General features: G+C 34.7%; 2 protein-coding genes across 2 annotated transcripts; one reads left to right on the forward strand and one right to left on the reverse strand.

Annotated features, from left to right (window-relative positions):
* Nucleotides 1–745: 745 nt before the first annotated feature.
* Nucleotides 746–2,113, reverse strand: LOC142623950 (putative glutathione S-transferase). The gene is made up of 2 exons (XM_075797442.1): nt 1,781–2,113; nt 746–1,321 (listed from the first exon to the last, which is right to left on the reverse strand). The coding sequence occupies exons 1-2, from the start codon at nt 2,087–2,089 to the stop codon at nt 965–967; spliced, it is 666 nt and encodes a 221-aa protein (XP_075653557.1). The 5' UTR covers nt 2,090–2,113; the 3' UTR covers nt 746–964.
* A 400-nt stretch (nt 2,114–2,513) lies between these two features.
* Nucleotides 2,514–3,731, forward strand: LOC142623949 (putative glutathione S-transferase). The gene is made up of 2 exons (XM_075797441.1): nt 2,514–2,916; nt 3,201–3,731. The coding sequence occupies exons 1-2, from the start codon at nt 2,599–2,601 to the stop codon at nt 3,552–3,554; spliced, it is 672 nt and encodes a 223-aa protein (XP_075653556.1). The 5' UTR covers nt 2,514–2,598; the 3' UTR covers nt 3,555–3,731.
* Nucleotides 3,732–12,025: the final 8,294 nt, after the last annotated feature.

The raw sequence follows: 12,025 nt of genomic DNA on the forward strand, positions 1-12,025 counted from the left end.
GTGGGTATAAGGGGTATTTATACTAGTGTGTGTTTGGAATGCGAAAGGTCAATTTTTTTCTCAAATAGAGTGGTTTGGCGACTTGACCTCGCGACTTGACTGAGTTGCGAGCTAACTGTTTGGCCAGACTAGAAGTTTTGTCCTGTAGTGTTCCAACTGGCATGACTCTTCAGCTCCTCTACATGCTTCACACGTGTGCCTCCTTTGGTGACTTGCCAACCGCGAGCCAGTCACGAGATCCAGTCACGAGGCCCAACTTGAGTGCACACTCTTGAGTTTTTCTTCACACTCTCTTACACACTACCCGTACATGAATCTCACTTGAATACAAGGTTTTTAAATGCTAAATTACAAGCAAATTGGCATGGAATAAACCCAACAAAATGAGTGATTAAATTCAATCTTACAAAGGCCAAGTAAGGTGCATGCATCATGAACGATGCAGATTGCATTGAACAAGTAAACAACCTTTTCAACCAATGAGGACTAAGTAATCATTTAATCGAGAATATTGTATTTTTTTTCTTGTACGTAGCAATTTTTTTTAATCACACTAATGAGCAATAGAGCCACATTAAATTTTGTTTGGCAGGTAATTAATTAAGCTATCACATTGCCCTGTCAAGCTCAAGCATGGCTCATGTAAAGCTACCAGGAAGATGGAGTAGTCCATATATTTAGAGTGATATGTTAGTGACATATTTTCATATTTTCTTTAAGAATAAGTTAATGACAACTATAAAAATGCAAACAACTAACGGCCTCTCTTTATTGATTTAAAAAAACAAAAAAAAACAGCCTCTCGATCTTTATTGTTCCAAAGTTCCAAATAACAGTACAGACACACACCTAACCATAAAAGAGGCTGATCAATACAAACATAATACACTTCCATATCAAATAAGCTTTGAACTTTAATGAGAAATTAGACAAGAGGGGCTCAAAACACATTTGATCTAAAGTTTCACTGAGATGCAGACAAACTTTCAATACGCCTCTTCTTGAAATGGTCTAACATTTTATCACGATCAGGAAGATTTTCTTTGATTACAGGAACTTCCTCAAAATTCACTTTCCATGCATGCAAGCGAGGAAATGCATGGGCTTCAAGCACTTTCACTTCAACTATTTCTTCAAAGACTCCAAACCAGTGAGCAATCGCTCCAAATGCTATGTCCACTATACCAATGGAATCTCCACCGAAAAATTTCTTCTCACCTAGACCCTGCTCTTCCACAATTTTCAGCGTTTCCGAACTGTCCTTCAGGGCCTTCTTTTGTTCCTCGCCAGTGGATCGGTATAATGACCAAAATGCAGGAGCCTATCAAAATTTAAGATGTAATGATCAGTGTTAAGTTGTTTTAATTAAATGAAACTTGGTTTGATTATTTCTTAGGTAATATATGAATTTTCAAGGGACAACTATTTCTTTGGTATACAATTAGGAACAACTATTTTATGCACCGGGACTCAGTCGCGTGTATGAGACTCTATTTAATATACATTATCCTTTTGAGTGTTAACAGATCATGGACATTAAAAATGGGAACAAGATTCCCACTTTTGTTTTAGAAATTGGTACTAATTCTTACGTGAAAACCAAAACATTTTGAGGGACAAATAAATACATAGTATATCATAGTATAACAAGAAAATGCGTCTCTACGTATGGAGCAAACAGTAACACTCGAAATATAAATATAGTATACTATAAAATAACCCAATATATGAAACAGAGGAGAATGAAATGCAAAACAAAAGGTGAAAAAACAGATTATACCTTTTCTTCAACAAATTTAACCCAAAATCGAGCCTTGGCTCTCTCATAAGGGTCACTTGGCAGCAAGGGAGTCTGTGGCCATTTCTCTTCAATATATTCAATGATTATCATCGACTCGCAAATTGGTTTTCCACTGTGAACAAGTACTGGGATTTTCTTGTGCACAGGATTATACTGCAGAAGCAGAGGACTTTTGTTGGACAGATCTTCTTCAATGTATTCATATGATATACCCTTTAGTTTCAAAGCCCATATCACTCTGTAAGGAAATGGACTATACCATCTTCCATGTAGTTTCACCTCAGCCATGTTTGAAATTGCAATGTGAGAGCTTGATTACCCAGCCAAGTCAATTTTATAGTGGCCAATGTGGTCCACATCTTGCTTGGGCAACAAGCCCAAGCTTTGGCATGATTAAACAATTGCAATCTCCATTAAAAAATTCATTAGTCTTCATATGCTTGGGCAATAAGCATAAGCTATTCAATGCAATCTCCTCATTCGTGATGCATCTCAATTATTTAAATTTGACAAAGGCCCTTTTTTGTCGTTGAAGTATGGGGCATCCAGTTGAGTGAGATGCATTATGATCATGAATGACGCCAATTGCATTGAACAAGTCAACAGTCTGTGTCGACAATGAGGACTAATTAATTTTTTAATCGAAATTATATTGTTTTTTCTAAATTTTTGTAATTGATTAATCCACTGAAAGCTTGCTACCCAGGCAAAATCGGGTGGAACACCTCATGAGCAATAGAGCCACTATAAGTTGAGTCTGTTAGCTAATTAAGCTCTCTCACATTGCTCTCTCAAGCATGGCTGAGGTGAAGCTACATGGAAGATGGAGTAGTCCATATGTTTATAGAGTGATATGGGCTCTGAAACTAAAGGGAATACCATATGAATACATTGAAGAAGATCTTTTTAACAAAGGTCCTCTGCTTCTACAGTACAATCCTGTGCACAAGAAAGTCCCAGTACTTGTTCACGGTGGCAAACCAATTTGTGAGTCGATGATTATCGTTGAATATATTGAACAGACATGGCCACAGAATCCATTGCTGCCCAATAACCCTTATGAGAGAGCCATGGCTCGGTTTTGGGTTAAATTTGCTGATGACAACACAGACAAGGTACCTATCTGTTTTTCACCATCTTTTGTGTGTATGTATGCACACATATTAATCTTTGTTGCATGTTTGATCTTCAATAATTAATATAGAGAATGAAAAATTTATATTTTCTGAGTAATACTGGGTGTTGCAACCATTAATTTGGGAAGCTTAAAAATGGAGATGTGTGTAATTAATTAGAAAGATAAACTGAAAAAATTAAAAGGCATTACCCAAGAAAAACAAAATCAAGTTTCATAAAAATTAAACCAACTTGGTACTGATTACTTTTTAAAATTTGATAGGATTCTCCATTTTGGTTATTATTCCGATCCAGTGGTGAGAAGCAAGAGAAGGCCATTAAGGAGAGCTTGGAAATTTTGAAAGTTGTGGAAGAACATGGCCTAGGTGAGAAGAAATTCTTTGGCGGAGACAAAATTGGTATTGTAGACATAGCCTTTGTAGAATTTGCTTACTGGTTGGGATTCATTGAAGAAATAGTTGGAGTGAAATTGCTCGATGCCCATGCATTCCCTCGCTTGCATGCATGGCAAAAGAATTTAAAGGAAGTTCCTGTAATCAAAGAAAACCTTCCTGATCATGGTGAAATGTTAGTCTATTTCAAGTGGCGCAGAGAAATGTTGATGGCATCTCAGTGACGCTTGGAGATGATTTCAAATGTGTTTTAAGTTTTAAGCTTCTCTTATGTGTGTTTAATTTAATTTAATTTTTTTTTTCCGGTTTTGGTTTTTCTAATAATTAGTGGCTAACTTGTGCAATGCACAGAAAAACAATTATATATGAGATTTCAAAGAATATTATATTAAATTTTATGTTTTTTTTTATTGTGTGTAATAGTCTGAGAGATTATCATTATATGAAGTTATCATATATGGTCAATATTGTGCTATCTTCAACCTTCAATGGAATTCTATACCTGAATTTGTAATAATTATATGTTATTGTGGCATTGCCATGTGGAATTTATGAATAAATAACGACAATTATTGGCATATTTTTCGTAACTTACAACACCTTAGTCACAGATTTTTTTAGGAAAATTCTTAGGTGTTCTCGGAGTAGGAGAAATGATGCTTCCTCCTTTCACATTCATGGTGGACCCCATCATGAATTTAATGAGTGGACCTCACCATAAATGTGAGAGGAGGAAGCATCATGCATTGTACTCTGAGAGTACTTAAGAATTACTCATTTTTTTAACCTCAAGTCAAAGTGAATTTTTGTGACCATAAAATTTGTTCTTGTATAATTATGTTGGTGTAAAAATTTCAAGAATACAAAGAGATCTACATGGAGACTTTTTTGTGGTCATCAAGTGAATGACATACATGTTTGGCATATGTCCTAGCAGCCACCCCCACAAAGGAAAAGATGAAAGCTTGAAAGCCCATTTTCAGTGCTTTTTTTTTTTTGATGAACACTCATTTTCAGTACCTACGATGTATGAAAGAAAAACATACCATATCAAGAACAAATGCCTATATACACCATGAGAAACCAAAAAATAAACATATGACTGTACCGTGCTTAATTAAATTTTACAGAATTTAAAGATTACAAGCTGTAAACAAAATATCATACACACTCCAGTCTCTAGATTTAGCAAATAATAATAATAATAAAACATACTAGTCTCTAGTGAGTGACATAAAATAATAGAATTTCTTTTATAAAAAAAAGATAAAAAGAAAATTTAAGTTGTCAAAACATTAATGCAAGTTGTACAACACTATACACACTTATCAAAACATTATACAGTTGTAGTCTTTCTTTTGTGTTGAAAGACACTCTAGTCTCTAGTAAGTGACACATATAATAATAGAAATGTTTTTAAGAAAAAAAAAAATAAAAGAAAATTTAAGTTGTCAAAACATTAACACAAGTTGTACAACTGTATATGTGGGATACTAGAATTCTGAGTAAAGTAGTCACGCCATGTGTCATGGCATGGCTGAGAAGGGCAGCAACTGCACTAAAGAGTCCACGTCCTTGGACTCTATGATTGCGTCATCAATACATTATCAAGAAGGTCTTATTGTGCGAAAAGAGCTTCGAGAAGGGGGCTAGCACTGACGTGACTAAAGAGCTAGAGGCTGCCACCACATTCAATGCATTCCACCAAACCTCCTGGCCACATTTATGTGGAGAAGACCCTTAAACAGTTCTGTCTTGGTTGCCGCATCTCACAAGGGTACAGGGAAAATGGTTGATGGGACTGGCACTTGAGCGGTGGCCTGCATGATCAACAAATGGAAGGACATGATCATCCAAAAGGGCCTATATAAGGTAGAAGGTCCCCCGGAGACAAGGGATCAGAAAAACAATAGAGAAAAACACTGTATAACAAAGAAAGAAAATTGTAACAAGTCTGATAGTAATATATTCAAGAACAGAATCTCCTTGGAGGAGAATTATCCTCATCAATACGGTGATTGCCTTCTATTTTTCCTTGACTAAAAGAAAACTTGAGTTTCTTGCCCCAAGGTAAGCGCTATCTCACTATAAAAGCCTAGTTTCGAAGCCCACTCTCTAACAAATTCATTGTGTGGGACTATTTGGGCCTGTGTTCTTCATTCGTTTGGGTTTCAGTGTTAAATCCAGTCCTTACAATATATTAATGCAAATTTATGTGTCAATATATTATGAAGTCAACAAAACGTGAAAAGTTTCGATTTTATAGTGTGTGTGTATATATATATATATAAGATTTTCAACTTACTTTACCATTGCTTTTGAGTGGAGTTGTGGTATGCTTTTGTGTTAGAACTTTTTTTCTTCTTCTTCGTGTGTGTATTTGTTTCTAAAAAATAAATAAAATTTAGGTAACAAAAAACGCACATTTATGACCAAACCAAAAACTATGCTGGTCAATACAAACATAATTTACTCGCATATCAAATATCTTTGATGACAAAGAAAAGACAAAAGGGGCTTAAAACACAGCCAAAATGGGCATTTGCTTTTTTGCCCAAAACGAGTAGTAAAATGCCCATATTCTGAAACTATTTAGCCATATACCCCTGTTTTAAACTCGATTTTTAAAATCAAGTTTTAATGAAAAACTTAATTTTTAGAAAATCAAGTTATAGGCAAAAAACTTTTAAAAAAAGTTATGAATAACTCGAGTTCCATGTAACATTTTGCAAGTAACTCAATTTTTATTAAATTGAATTTCAAGCAAAGGCATTTTGTTAGATAGTTTCAGAACATGGGCATTTTGCTACTTATTTTGGGCGAAAGTGGCAAATACCCATTTTTGCCGATGTTGGTGTATTTCAAGAAGAAGCGGTGTTTGTATGAAAATCAAATATATATATATATATATATATATATATATATCTAGTAGTAGTCACTTATGCCATGCATTAGACAAATTGGCAAAACGATGACACTCGTAAGTGATAATTATTTCATACAAATAAGCCATCCCTGGCCACTTTGATTTGTGGTTAATTATTAACTGAAAATAACTACCACCTATTGCCTACTAAAGAAAGATTGAAGTCTACAAGCAAAGCATCTCCAAAAATCATCTATCAAGAGTGACCAATCCATGTCCGCAGGGATGGAACTCCCCCAGTATGGCATGTTTGTAGGGATGCCTTTGCCCCTCGCATGACTATCTAGGAGGAGGAGTAGACAACTGGTACTTCGATCTTTGTTAAATTCAGTTTGTAATTATATTCTATTAGAATTAAGTGACATTGTATTTATGTTAATATATTATCAAGTGAGCTGTATTGTTTAATATTTTTTTATTGTTCACTTGTGCACTTGATTCGATTTAATTCTCTCAGTCTCATCGGTAACTTGTGCATGTTTAAGTCTTATTAAGTTAGGCAATTACCGAACCCAACACATTTTGAGAAAAGTCTTGCCTCACTTTGTAAAAAAAAAATATATATATATCATTGCCAGTGGCCTAAAAATTGGGTTTGTACTCCAAGCAAGCGTATATAAATTTTGTCAGCATTGCAATGAAAGAGTTCCATGTAATTTTTTTTTTAAAGTTTTTTTGCCAATAACGCAATTTTCTAAAAATTGAATTTTTCATTGAAACTCAATTTTTAAAATATCAAGTTTAAACAAAGATATATGGCTAAATAGTTTCAGAACAATAGTATTTTGCTACTTGTTTTGAGCAAAAGGAGCAAATAGGTGGTAGTTATTTTCAGCTAATAACATTTATTCTCTTTCCATGCATGCAAGCGGGGCAATGCATGAGCTTCAAGCACTTTCACTTCAACTATTTCTTCCAAGACTCCAAGCCAGTGAGCAATAATTCCAAATGCTATGTCCACTATTCCAATTCTGTTTCTCCCGAAAAATTTCTTCTCACCCATGCTCTTCCACAATTTTCAGTATTTCCAAACAATCCGTCAGTGCCTTCTTTTGCTCCCTACCACTAAATTTGAAGAATGACCAAATTGGAAGAGCCTATCAAAATTAAGACTAATTTAGTATTAAGTTGGTTAATTATATGAAACTTGGTTTGGTTTCTTTCTTAGGTAATGAATTTTATCTTTCTAATAACTTCGTTAATTTTAATTGTACTGCCATTATTTTTAGATTGATAGCTAATGTAAAAGATTTAATCATTTTTTGGGAATGGAATACATGTGCAAAAAGTTCAATAGCTCAACTAAATTTTAAAACCTCTTGTTATTTCAACAAAAATGTTCAAGGTTTAAATTCTCTTATTCTCAATTATTAAATTTTTAAAAAAGGAATGTAATTAGAATAAGTGATTCTGATTTTCCTATTGAGTATTTATAAATAGAAAAAAAAATAAAAAATAAAAAACCTTCTCGTCAACAAATTTAACTCAAAATCGAGCCTTGGCTCTCTCATAAGGGTCACTGGGCAATAAGGGATTCTGTGGCCATGTCTGTTCAATATATTCAATGATGATCATGAACTCGCAAATTGGTTTTCCACCATGAACAAGTACTGGGATTTTCTTGTGCATGGAATTATACTGTAGAAGCAGAGAACTTTTGTTGGGAATTTCAAGAATTTTGGTTCACTAAAAATAATCTTGACCTTCCTAACATAATCCTTAATCCTTAATTAGGGAAATTCTATAAACACAACAAAATGTCATAACATTTTCATAATAATTTTGTTTTTAATTGTGATAGGTCTAAGTTTAATATTTTATTATTTTATTTTGATTTATGAGAGACTGACACTTTAGCTGTTGCAAAAATTTGTTATATCTCTATAACAACACTAAAAAATAGCCCAAATAACAGTAAAAATAGTCCAAACAACAAAAAAGATTAGGCTAAACAATAACAAATTAACAAAGTATTCAACAAAAAGCTCATTCAAAACAAAAAATGAAAACATGTAATTATTCATATTCTTAACTTGTCTAACAAATAGTCCCTTTTTACCTTTTCTTTTTGTTGGTAGAAAGAAATTGTAAAACTTTATATATTTGCGTGTTTTTTTTTTTTTTATGTCAATATATTCAGGTTATTTTTTTAATTAAATTTTATATAATTTAAGTTTCTTAAATGACTATCCTAAGAAAACTTCCTAGAGCCACTACTAAGTAGACATAGCATTTGTAGAATTTGCATACTGCCCATGCATTACCTTGCTTGATGCCCATGCATTACCTTGCTTGTATGCAAGGAAAATTTAAAGGAAGTTCCTGTAATGACAGAAAACATTCCTGATCATAGTGAAACCACAAATGTTAGTCTCTTTCAAGAGGCGCAGAGAAATGTTGCTGGCATGGCATCTCAGTGACGCTTAGAGCTGTGTGTGTGTGATTTTTTTTTTTGGAGCAATTAGAGCTGTGTCTTTTAAGCTTCCCTTATTGGTTTTTCTTTTCTTCGCAAAAGATAACTAATGGCCGATTTAGATGGAGGGGAGAAGGAGGAGGAGTGGAGGGGAGTAGAGTAGAGTTTGCTAAAAATAGGCTAATTTTGGGCTAAATCTACTCTACTCTACTCTACTCCCCTCTCTCCTTCCCTCAATCCAAACGGACCATAAGTGTTTTGAATTTTTATAGCTAGATATATTGCAATGACCTGAGGAAAATGTTAATTATATCTGTGTTTAATGTTTATCCTCAAAAGGACTAATTAAGTTATAATTGAAGCCTTCCTAATCACTCATATATCCCAAGTTGAACTATTCAACACTCATGTGTGACTCAACATACACTTATCCAATCAAATATACATAATCCAGAGTATCACAACTTGTATAACAACCCAAGGAAAGTTTTAGCCACATGTATGCTTATATCCTAAAGGACAAGTCAAATTTTAAGTCACAATTGAGGTCATCATAATCACTCATAGATCCAGGATCTTCCTAATAAACACCCAAATATAAGTTACAAGTTAGTCAGATCCACATATTTAGAGTATCACAAGCGAAATATGTTTAATTTGTCCCCCATGTGCATGTGTTTTCGTAATTTAATTTAAAATAATAGCAAGGCTCTTAGTTGTTTACAAAATTTACATTTCTATTCATAGTCGTCGCTAAAGATTTTTAAAAAGGTATAGAAAGAAAATAAAGTATCAATTGGATCAAATTGCACTTGTAGGGAACAAATTGCCTTTAACACTAAATTACTGCATACATTGTATCTCGCTTCCATAATTCTTTTATCTTTACAACTTTGCCTTTTAAGTAAAAACACCTTTGAAAGTTCAAATAGCGTGTAAAACATCTATGAACATTTAGACCTCCACATACAAAAATACCAACACAAGCTTATAATAAAACAATATATGTGCGGGATATGAAATATAAGCTATATCCAAATTGGTAAACCACTCTAAATCATGGTTAATCACAAACACAGCAGTAATTAGAAGGTAAAGAGTAAGGGAAGAAAAATGCAAACACAAGGATAATATAGCGATATGTTATCGAAGAGGAAACCGAAGAACTCGGCGAAAAACCTCTCTGCCGCCCCAAGCGATCAATAATCCACTAGAGAATAAAGTTGAGATACATGAATAGCAGAAGACCTTCCAAGCCTAATCTACCCAGTGCACCTAAGCCCTCTAAGCTTCTTGCTCCAATAGGGTTACGCCGAACCTTGTCTTCCATAGCTTACTAGATCCCGCAATCGCCCATTGCATTAACTAAATGAATTGGTTCCTTCTGAACTACTTCCCAAGCACCAAAATACATCTTCACTGATATGGGTATGGTAAGATAGGATTTGGCTAAATGTACCTCTCAAGGATATGTCAATGGAGAGTGTGAGAATGGAGGAATTTAGAGAATCAAATGGTGAAGATTGTGGATGAGTCAATCTTGCTTTTCTCTAAGGTTTTTCTTTCAAAATTCTCTCTAGAAGCTCTCTACATTTCGTGGGTATAAGGGTATTTATAGTAAGGTGTATGAGAAATGTGAAAAGTCAATTTCCATCCAAACAGGGCATTTTGGCAACTCAATCTTACGATTGGAATGAGTCACAAGTTTAAGTCGCGAGCTAACTATCTGGCCAGATTAGAAGTTTTGTCTTGTAGTGCTCCAGCTGTCGTGACCCTTCAGCTCCCTGCATACTTCACACGTGTGTCACCTTTGGCGACTTGCCAATCGTGAGATCCAGTCACGAGGCTCTTCTTGAGTGCACACATCTTGAGTTTTCTTCACACTCTCTCACACACTACCCTTACATAATTCCCACCTAAATACAGGATATCTAATTGCTAAATTACAAGCAAATTTGGCACGAAATAAAACCAACACATGATTGAATAAATTCAACCTTACAACCTTTGATCCTTAAATTTTGAGGCTATATTTTTATTTTTATTACCTTTATCTCAATGAGTAGGCTTGTCCATGAGTCGGTCCAGGTTGGGTTTATGCCCAACCCTGAACCAACCCGATCACATTAGGTCTCCTAAACTTGGACTCGCCGCCGACCCGCTGAAGGCAACGGTTTGGGTGGTGGGACGTCGTCGTTTTCCGGTCGGGCTCGGATTGTGCAAATCGTCGCTGAATTTTGTCAAAATCTGCTTATTTTTGCTAGATTGACCGGGTTTCAAAGAGATCTTTGCGGATCTCAACAAGATTAGGCCGATCTTGAAGAGATCTCAGCAGATCTCAACGAGATCAGGCCCGATCTCGAAGAGATCTGGCGAGATTTCGACGAGATCAGGTCGGATCTCGACAAGATCTCACCGGATCTCGATAGATCAAGCAAAATTAGACGGGCAAAGTTCTTCAATCTGCAGAGAAACCTATTTTCGGAGTTTTTTTTGGGGGTCGGTTGAAAATCAGGTTTCCATGCTCTAACTTGTCGACCGACCTGCCGGTCTCAGGTTTTGGGATTTGAGATCTGCCGCCGACCGTCTCTAGTGTTGGGTCGGACGGGTCTCAAGCCGGATCGGCCGAGTTGGGCGAGTGGGCTAGGTGCCGAGTCTTGTTGGACACCCCTATCAATGAGAGAAAAAACTTACGTGGTTGACGAATTTACACAACTAGGACACTTAAAGATGACATGGTTAATAAGAAAATTTTAATTAACTGACATTAAAAATGCCACATTAGCATTTGAATGAATTAAAAAAATCCAAATAAAAAACACAAATCTTCCTTTCTCATTTGTAAAGGAAAAAATAATTAAGATCACATATTCTTTCTTGAAGTTTCTTAGCAATCAAATCCCCATCAAAATGAAATCCCAAAGACCCATCAAACCCCTTAAATTACCTATGTGTGGTTTTAGTTACATGACTTTTTTAATGAATTATATGATTTATTTAAATAATAAACATGTATAATCTTATATAAATTGTCATGTATTGAGTTTGAGAAAATTCATCAAATTGGCTTGGAGCAAGTTATCTTTGTCCCTAGATTTATTGATTAGATTAATTGGTTAAACCATTTTTCTTAAATGCCTCAAAAAATATCATTAAAAAACATAAAGGATCCTTTTCTATTTTTATTTATTTATTTAGTTGGTGGTAACCGTGACATTTTGTATCACTAAATTATACAAAACCTTAACTCACAAAAGATTGAGTCGTAGACTTACTGGATCCACTTCTATGTGAGTGGTGTGTTGTATATTTCCGTCATATAAAATAAAAAGTCATCAATTAAATAAGATGATATA

The sequence above is a fragment of the Castanea sativa genome, chromosome 2, assembly GCF_040712315.1.
Source record: "Castanea sativa cultivar Marrone di Chiusa Pesio chromosome 2, ASM4071231v1".
Taxonomy (NCBI): domain Eukaryota; kingdom Viridiplantae; phylum Streptophyta; class Magnoliopsida; order Fagales; family Fagaceae; genus Castanea; species Castanea sativa.